Source organism: Eleutherodactylus coqui, chromosome 4, assembly GCF_035609145.1.
Source record: "Eleutherodactylus coqui strain aEleCoq1 chromosome 4, aEleCoq1.hap1, whole genome shotgun sequence".
Taxonomy (NCBI): domain Eukaryota; kingdom Metazoa; phylum Chordata; class Amphibia; order Anura; family Eleutherodactylidae; genus Eleutherodactylus; species Eleutherodactylus coqui.
In genome coordinates this window covers 261,661,869-261,672,158 of record NC_089840.1, presented here as the reverse complement: position 1 = coordinate 261,672,158, position 10,290 = coordinate 261,661,869, and the positions used below count along the sequence as shown (strand labels likewise).

General features: G+C 42.7%; 1 protein-coding gene across 1 annotated transcript in view; it reads right to left on the bottom strand.

Moving 5' to 3' along the window:
* Positions 1 to 6,747: 6,747 nt before the first annotated feature.
* TCERG1L (transcription elongation regulator 1 like) overlaps positions 6,748 to 10,290 on the bottom strand; it is a 256,994-nt gene continuing 253,451 nt past the window's right edge. Inside the window, exon 13 of the mRNA XM_066601194.1 lies at positions 6,748 to 7,623. Within this exon, the coding sequence (XP_066457291.1) occupies positions 7,467 to 7,623 (157 nt within the window). The 3' untranslated portion in view covers positions 6,748 to 7,466. The remainder of the gene's footprint in view (positions 7,624 to 10,290) is intronic.

Sequence of the window (10,290 nt, the reverse complement as noted above, 5' to 3'; positions counted from 1 at the left end):
GCGGGTGGCAGGGGTGGGCGGCGGGCGGCGGGGTGTAGTGGGAGGAGAGAGATCTCTCTTACTCTACCCCTCCATCCCCTGCACTCTCCCCTGCCCCCCCCCCCCGAGCACACTCGGAGGAGAAGGCAGTTACTCGAGATGAGTGAGGCTCGCTCGAGTAACTGCTCTTACCGAGCTTGCTCGCTCATCTCTAGTAGGGACCATTGAATCAACACATTGACAGCACTTGAAAATTGAACTAAGAAGAGCTCTACTTGACGAGTGGAGGTGAGTATGGAAATAAAAACTACAAGGATAGAGTCAACACAGCTGTGGCTGCAAACCTATGCAGCAAGCCTCACTGACTTTATCCCTTCACTGGCTTCTTTTAAAGATGAACATCCACTGTAAAGACAAAAATAGTTATTCATAGGGGCTAAAATGTAGAAATAAATACATAAATTGGGTATTACTTGGAAAGATGACCCTCTAGAAAAAAGGTAAAAACTAGAGCTGACCGAGTATACTCGCTAAAGGCAATTGCTCGAGCGAGCATTGCCTTTAGCGAGTATCTCCCCACTCGAGACTGCAGGTTCGGGTGCCGGCGCGGGGGAGCGGTGAGTAGCGGCTGTCAGCAGGAGGGAGCGGGGGGTAGAGAGGGAGAGAGAGATGTCCCCTCCGTTCCTCCCCGCTCTCCCCCACAGCTCCCTGCCCGCCACCGGCACCCGAACCTTTTGTCTCGAGCGGGCAAGTACTCGCTAAGGGCAATGCTCGCTCGAGCAATTGCCTTTAGCGAGCATACTCGCTCATCTCTAGTAAAAACCTTAGTCACTTATTATCTACTTTAACTCATTTTTTCTGATAATACAATGTGTTGTGTTTATAATTAAGACATTTCGACTATCTTATGCTTAGCTCATTTTAAAAGTGTTTCCAGGGCTAAAATATTGATAATCTATCTTTATGGGCTTCCACATTATCTGATTAGTAGGTTGGAATTTGTGCCTAAACGTTTGCTTGCCTGATCATTGGGCCATGTCAAAGGAAATTGCTTATCCATTGTTTGTAGGGCGGATTCAGACGAACACAATTTTGTCCCCTTATGCAGCCGTGATAATCATGATGGGGCAAAACGAAACCAGTGATATCAATGGATTGATATTAGTCATTATTTGCCCCCAAGTATCAGATCATCTGCCAGTGTGAACAATTTAAACAAGTACTGACCAACACGCTCATTGTCAGTTAGCACTCATTTCCATGGGCAGTTGAATTCCCCATGTAATAGGACCATTAGACTAGACCATTAATATCAGATCGCTGATGGTCTGACTCCTCACCTCTCAGCTTATTGAAGGGGCTGCAGAGCTATATCCATCAGCAGCAATTCTCTACTTTTTGTAGAGGATGTGGGCGGCATGGCAGCTTAATTCCATTTCCTGGGATGGGATGGAGTTGCGCTGAACAATACCATGCATGTCCACTATGTAAAGTATGGAGCTGTGCCTGGCAAATAGTTAAGGGGATGCAGCACTCAGTAGAACGCCACAGACCCTTCAATCAGCTGATCAGCCAGCGTTCTGATATTGGTGTTCTATCCTAAGGATGGTCATCAATATTGTAGTCCTAGAAAACCCCTTTAACTTATTTTTATACTATAGGACATCAGTGGTTAGAAAATGATTTGTGCAGATATATGTAAAAAACAATGTAGTGACAGACCTCTATAAAACTGTAATGTCCCTCTATATATTATCTACTAGTGATTACATGCACTAAACATCTCCCCAAAGTGCTAAATAAAGGGATCCATTTCCTGATTCCGTGGAGTCAAAAAAATATTACAATATCCTTTTCAGAATCAGTGGACCTGAAAATAATCATGTGCCATACAGACGGCCCTTAACTCAACATATTCTTGAGATGCGTGGCATGAGATAAAAAAAAAACGTATAAGACATCCATCTCTAATATTAAATAAAAGAGAATATATAACTTTTTTAATGAGAAACTGGAATCCTTAAAGGGGTTGTCCTATTTTTAATGCAGTCCATGTGTTTAAGAACTTTTTACCCACCGTATAACTCCTTTAATGAAATGAAAGCCAACGTAAGGGTGGATATTGTAGATATATGTGTACACTCCATGACATATAGTCACATGATCCTTTTCAGAGCTACTGAGTGACTAAAAACATGGAAAATGTGATAAACTATTCAATGCTGCTGCTTGGCGTTATTTCTCGGGATGTGCCATCAATTTTACATGAAAACCCTAAGACTGGGGGTTGACATCATTGTTGTGTTTATCTCAAGTTCTGACATGTATTGACTTACAGGAACCTCTCACCTGGTTCATGCTGACTGAACCACCAGCAGCATAAACTCACAACAGAAATGTCCATCTGGCACATTTCGGAAAAAAATATACTTAGAAGCATGACTTGAAGCTGAGCTGGAACGGAGCTCTGAGTCGAAGAGGTGGGCCCCTCTGGGTTCTTCCCGCCGGCGTCATCAAGACTGACAGCCCTCTCCCTATACACAAGCAGGGAGAGAAGCTGCCACTCTTGATGCCGTAGCTAGGGAAAGCCTGGCGTGGTCCACCATGTTGACTCAAGCGCTCCAAGAGCTGAGATTCCAGTCAAACTTCTAAGCATGTTTTTTTCCAAAACGCAGTAGCATTTCAGAATAAAAATAAATGTTGTTATTTGTATAGCGCCAACTTATTCCGCAGCGCTTTCAGGTAATTTATTTATTACCCCCCACCAAGCTGGGTACTCATTTTACCGACCTCGGAAGGATGGAAGGCTGAGTTAACCTTGAGCCGGCTACCTGAACCATGGAGGGATTGAACTCGCAACCTTCAGGTCGTGAGCAAGAGCTTAGAACTGCATACTGCTGCCCTAACACTCTGCAAATAAAATACATGCCGGCCAAATGTACAAGCCTGTCCTGGGTTCATACTGCCAGTAGTTCAGGCTGATAAAGTTGACTTATATTTATCATTTAAATAGATTTTACACAACATGTAATACATTTCCAATCTCCAAGTAACATTTATATGACTTCATTATTAGCTTTCGATTTGTTAGATTTGTCACCAAAGACACCTTAAATATATGTTTAATTTGTGTGATAAAAACGATCCTTATCTTTAAAGTGAATCTCCACCTTTTATCCCCATGTAATTAGTAGGTCATTCTGTGCTAATTCATTTCCTTATCTACATTTATAGCCATTGGAGCTGTGGCATAACTATAGAGGCTGCAGGGGATGCGGTTGCACCCGGGCCCAGGAGCCTTAGGGGGCCCATAAGACCTCTATCCTCATATAGGCAACCCAGTACTATGAGTAAAGCATTATAGTTGGGGGCCCTGTTACAGGTTTTGCATTGGGGGCCCGGGAGCTTTACGTTACGTCTCTGCATTGGAGCTTTGTTTTCGGATACAGAACTTCCCATCTTCTGCATAGACAGAGTTACATGATAGAATTCAGACTGTTCGCTGGATGAATTGTATGCAGAAATCTCTTAAGTTTCCTCTAGTGCTTTCTGCAAGTAGAAAGAACTGGATCATGTAACTGGAGGTACACTGAATGGTTACTTTATTAGAGACCCCTGGCGTTCATGATTGGAGTTTCCCTACATGGAAATTAGACGTGTGACCCCGAAGTGCGAGTCAATTCAAGTAAGCTAGTTTTCGGTGGATCAGTTTCAGTGTACAATATGCCTGGTCATCAAAGATTCCAATGGTGCCTGGTCATCAGTACTAGACTTGCCAGGGCTAGTAATTCAAACACTGCCACCCTTATTGGGTTTTTTCGTGCAACGGCGTGGAGAGTATACAGAGAATGGTGCAATCAAGAAAAAATGTCCAGCAAAAGGGATCCTTTGCAACAAGTCGTCAACAAAAGGGGCCAGAGGAGGATGTCAGGAATCGTTCAAGTGGTGCATGCTCTTGCAAATTAATGTATCCAAATGCACAACTTGTTGTTCCTAAGCATAGATGGGATACCAGCAGATGACCCGTCCCAGATCCATTGCCAAGAGAAGCCGAAAGATAAGACTCTGGTGGGCAACAGAGAGCAAATTTGGTTCACTGAGATGAGGAAAAACATCACCTGGTCAGATGAATCCAGATTTCAGATGCAACATACCAATGGGAGGGGCAGAATTTGGTGCAAGCAGCATGATTCGATGAACCCTTCTTGGCGGCCATTCAGAGCATATCAGTACCTTCATCTAATTTGCAATAACTGCAAGATGCTTCCTGTCCGCAGGGGCCAATATTCCCGCAGAATGATTTCAGCACTCAGTGGAATCTATGCCATGATGAATTGCTGCGGTTCTGAAGCCAAAGGAGGACCAATGAAATATTAGATGGGGGTCGCTAATAAAGTAGTCATTCAATATATGCAGTGTATGCAGCCGATTTGAAACTTTGTATCGGGAGATGTAAGCTTTGAGGCCCCCTTCACACATGTAGGATCCGCTGTGGGATTTCTACTTGTCGAATCGCTGTGGAAATTCCGCAGCGCTTACAGTACAAGCCAAGTGAGTGAGATTTTACAAATCTCCTTCACTCATCAGAGATTTTTTTTCTGCTGTGGAAACAGGAAATTTTAACAATGCTGCAAATTACGAATACGAATAGATCGCATCCAATAATGCTGCAGAAACTGGGAAGAAATGCAGTGGATTGTTGCCATAGAGATAAATAGAGAACATAAAAGCTGCACCAAAATCTGCAAACACATTTTTGTCGTGGATTTTGAAGCGTTTCCGCTGCGGAGCCAGAATGATTCTGCTGGGAAAATCGCATTTGTTGGTTCTGGAAAATAAAGTTTGCCAGTGTGAACTCGATGCAAGAAGTACTGCCGCCATATCACAAGAAGGCAAAACCTTCACAGCAGAAAATCTGCACCTAAAATGCAAATAATTATATAAAAAATCTGCAACAACAACTGCAGCAAATTCCGCAATTTTGTCAATTTTCGCAAACGCAAAATCACTCGCATAAACCGCAGGGAATAGAACCCATTGATTTTAATGGGTTGCATCACATTCTGCATTTTTGCACTCGATTTTCACTTGCATGGAAATAAACGCGACATGCTCTATTGTTATGCACATTTGCGCCCCCAAGGCACCATAGGAGTCTATGGGGGCACACAAAAGCGCAACCCATCTGCATAAAATTGCGCAATTTTGCTGTGTTAATCGATAACACCGGAGACAAGATAGGCTGCACAGCGGGTTCAATCACAGCAATGTAGCAAAGTACAGTAGAATGCGTGGATACGAGAGTGATAGCCCGCGATAGCACTGCCTTCAAAGCACTATTATGTCACGCCATCGCGAGCGTATCTACGCATACACTCATCTGCAGGGGCCTAAGGGCTTCTTCAGATGGGCACATGTGCTAATACACTCGCCACTATGTAGCATATTAGTGCATGAACTGTTTTTTTTCTCTTTTCGGACTACTTAAACTCCGTGCTATTGCATGCGAGTTTGAAAAAAAAAGCCGCAAGGTAGTCCTTGCCTGTCTTTCTCAAACGTAGTATTAACGCCTAAGAATCCCGATAGGGAAAACGAAACCACAGAAATCAATGGTTTGGTTTTGTCCCGTTAGGTCAGGGCCACACAACGGGACTTAAAGAAGCCCTAACACTTGTCATCTGCAGAAAAGAAACCGAATTTCCGCAGCTCAGACGTTGTAAAAGTAGCCAGAGTATCTAAAGAAATGAATCAGCACTTGGTTTTGGACCTATTTAGATTAAGGCCGGTTTCACACGGGTGACAAAAGTGTGCGATTTTCTCGTGATGTGACAGCGCTGCAAATCGCACGTATGTGAAGCCCATGCTTTCCTATGGGTTCTTTCACATTAGCGATGTTTTGTAGGCTGCCACATCGTGAGCAATAAAAAATTGTGGTTTGCTAAATATTGCCGCGATTTGCAATGTTTTGTAGCCCATGTTTCCCTATGGAGCCTTCTTTTTTGTCGCATCACATGGCGGTTTTCATGTGGTGCGGTGCAACTTTTACAGTAGGAAGCCCAACTGTTTTTCCCTAAAATAAGCCCTATCTGCATAAAAAAACACAATACATCAACTAACAGCCGCTGTTCGCTCCGCCGTACAACTCCTTGCAAGTCCCCAGCACTTGTTTGAAGTCTTCTGTCAATGCTTCCTGGACTGGAGGTTCAAAAACCCCACCTCCAGGAAGTGCTGGCTTTGATTGGCTGAGCCATGGTGCTCGAGAACCATTCAGAGCCAGCACTCGATGAACCAATGAGAGCCAGTGCTTACTGGAGGCGGGGTTTTTGAACCTCCAATCCAGGAAGAACTGACAGAAGACTTCAAACAAGTGCCGTGGACCTGTGAGAAGAAGTGTGGCAGAGCGGATAGTGACTGTTAGGTGATGTATTGTGTTTTTTTGTGTATGCAGATAGAGCTTATTTTCGGGTTAGGGCTTATATTTCAAGCCCCACTGAAAATCCTGGCAAAAGATTGCTACAAAGTCACGCAACTTTGTAATGCCACGTGTGACTTTGTAGCCACACAAAATCGTGCTATCGCTGCGCTTTTCTTATAGCGATATCGCTGTTGTCCGTGTGAAAGAGGCCTAAAAGAAATACCGGTGGACATTCGCTTCAAAAATCTAATTTTGGTCTATAAATGCAATAAACCTTAGACGATATGAAGATGAACATTCGTAAAATATTTATTGATAAAAAAAATCTAAAATATTTGTATATACAAATCGGATGAGAAAACTCCCATGCATACTGGCGGCATACAATAGAAAGAACAGAACTCGACATCGGATGGCTACAAAATAACTGGTACTGGATCTCCTAGGAACAAGTCACTAATGGCGAGTGCGTCCATCTCAGCAAAAAAAAAAAAAAAGTTGTGTATTTTTGCGCTAGCAACAATATAATTTAACGTTTTCACACTTCACAAATAGTCTCCACCATATTTTGTAAGCACTCAGACAATGGGCTACGGACATGGATAAAGCGTTGGGCTTTCCTCGGTTGCCCCTGGTTTCCTTGGGACTGTGCTTTCAACAAGAACCGAAAAGTGTTTATTTTGTTTTGACATTTTAATGGAATGAGCTTCTATTGTCACTTAATCTAGTTCTTGTACATTGTGCATCTCACTGGCAATTTGCATAATTGAAGCAACTTAATATATGACTCCAGATTATAATGAAAAATAGAAACGCATTAAACTGAACGTTGTAAAAAAATAGCTTCAATATGAAACATTATTCCTTAGAGAACTTTTTGTTTTTTTTTGTTTTTTTTTTCCTTCGGAGATACTCTTTATACACAAGGTCGGCCGAGTCTCCAGGATATAGTATCCTCGTTGGATTTCTTCTGTCTGCTAAATTATAAAGAAGATTTTCCCTTCTTGTTCTTCCAGCATCTACAACATAGGGGAAATGTTTATTGCAAATGTGTAGCGTTTTTTGTTATGTTTTATCTCATTTTCCGTAATCGCATTCTGTTTTCTTTGTCCCGTTTTTTAAGTGAAGTCATAAACTGGTTGAAAAAGTGTTCTTGATCTTTCTTTTTCTGGACAACACGAAAACGTTGGTCTCTTCCGTATTTCTCTGCAAATTCCTTAAAGGTGGTTCTAATGGGAACAACGTAAAATACTGATATTGAATAGACATTTTTAGCAAGTTATGATCAGTAAGAATACAAAAATTAGGAAAAACTTTACAAATATTGTGATAAAATGTAAAAGGGATTCTGCTATGTTCATAGTGCCCAAACTAAGGGCAGCATGGACCTGGGACTGGTATGCTTGTTGCCCGCGAGGGTGTTTTATTCTGAAATCCGGCAGTGTGTTAGAATAAACGCACTTCAAGGTATATATAATCTAAAACATCACAGTGTTTAAGAGTAAAACAGCCACGGGAGCAAGAGGCATCTTTATCTCGGATTCACGCTACTCATGGTTTAGGCACCGCGGATCTAATGACAAAAACCCTTTAAAAAGGTATTTCCAAAAACTATCGATGTACTATCCTCAGGACTGCCACACGGGATCCCCAATGGGTGGACACCTGATCCCCCAGCCTGCTGTCAGTGCAGCATGGCTAGACATCTTCATCGGAAGTGCCATAGTGGGCTTCACTCCCATTGATACCAATGGAAGCTGAATCGACTATTACACTTCCAGCACTTTTTGCTTCCAACACTTGGGTTGGGCGTGTACTTGTTATAGCCACTTCAGCTCTCATTGATTTTAATAGAAGTGACGTCTGCTATGCCATTTGCGCTCTAGTCCTCAATGTTGACTTTCGGCCCTTCTGCACTGACAGTGGGCCGGGCGATCAGGTGTTTGCCAGGGATCCTGAGGATCAGGTTCCCAGCAATTGACTAGAGATGACCAATCTTGGGGATAGGTCAATAGTTTTTGTCCAGAAAACCCCTGTCAAGTTTAAAACTTATCCCCTACGCACAAAGAAGTGTCTGATCAATGGGGGTTTGATTGCTAGGACCTTTGATGATGATGAATGGCACGCACATGCTACCACTCCATCAACTCTATGGGACTTCTGGAGATAGCCGAATACTTATCAAGATGTGCAACTGCCTCTCTATTTGGAGAGGGGGGCATGGGATTCCTATTCTCATGACTGTCAGGGGTCCCAGCATTTGAACCCCCACTGATTAGATAGTCAGATGCTGGAATGCAGGGACGGCAGTTATCCTTCCTATATTAGATTACTTTACAGAATATTGTATGAAGGACTAGATTCACCAAAATGCAAGTTAAAAAGTAAACTCTATGTTAATTTTCAACCATGAAGAAATGCTAGGAGATTTAAGCTCTGAAGTGCACAGAATAGTGAATGCAGCATCCGACTATAGTCGTAACTGTAGATTAGTATTGGATGAAAAGTTACTTAATGTTTTGTATAGGCTAAGGGGGTTTTCCACAGCAAAGTAAAGAAACATTTTGTGGACAATGAATGGGTTAAAATTAAAAATAAGCCCTATTCACCAGTCAGAGGTACACCCATATGCAGCAAAGGAACCCTGCCCACTGCTGGTCATGTGCTATCTATTGTACATGTGACTGCTCAGCTGCTCGTTGCACTGTCACTGCTAAAGCCAGTGATTGGCTGTCTACTGAGCACATGACCGCTGCAGCTTCTATTAGGGACTGGGGTTCCTGCGCTGAACTGCTGGAACATCTGCCTGGTGAGTATGAATTTGTTTTTTTTATTTTAACTCATTAACTGCCTGTAGAATTTTTTCTTTTAATGTTGGAAAACCCATTTAATGCTACATGCTATTTGAGTTGTATTCAAAGGAGCATACATACATACATACATACATACATACAGACCGTATTATTATATGACATGTTTTACATAAAAATCATTTTTATTTGTTTGTTGAAGTATAATACTGTACATCCAGGGGCGTAACTATAGAGGGTGCAGGGGATGCGGTTGCACCTGGGCCCAGGAGCCTTAGGGGGCCCATAAGGCCTCTCTTCTCCATATAGGGAGCCCAGTACTATGAATAAAGCATTATAGGTGGGGGCCCTGTTACAAGTTTTGCATTGGGGCCCAGAAGCTTCAAGTTATGTCTCTGTGCAGCATGGTTTAGGTATGGGTACGGGTACAGATACAGATAGAGGGGGGGCTCCAGCTCACGTTTTGCATTAGGGCCCCTGAGCCTTTAGTTACGCCCCTGTGTACATCCATTTGTTGCAAAGAATGGTCATTTATCATGTAATCCCAGCAACCTCTTAAGTTTAGATCTAAAGAGTAACTGTACTTTTAACTAACTTTTCATATGTCATAGAGACGTCAAAGGTTTGATCAGTGAGAGTCCCGCTGCTGAGATCCCCACTGATCGCTAGAATTAGGGGACTGCAGAGCTCACCCAAGCGCTATCCCCTTCGGCCATATTCATTACTTCCCAGCAGCTGAAGATGGCTTTGTAGAGGTCTATAGAACATGTCTATATGCACTTGCTTTCAGTCATTGGTAGGATCCGGCAAGGAACGAAGATGGAAAATGTAGACCCCCTCATTCTAGCAATCAGTGGGGGTCTTAGCAGTTGGGCTCCCACTGACCAAGCTTTTGACATATCTCAATGACATCTCAAAAGTTAGTCAAAAGTCCAGTAACTCTACATGCTTGCTTTGTAAAGGCAATTTGGTAATTTGGCTTAGAAAACCCAATACTCTGTAAGGAAACTTGACCTGTATGGTACATGGTATTACCTGAACATACTATTAATTTAAAAGGAGAAGTTCATAGCACTTAATTTCCCC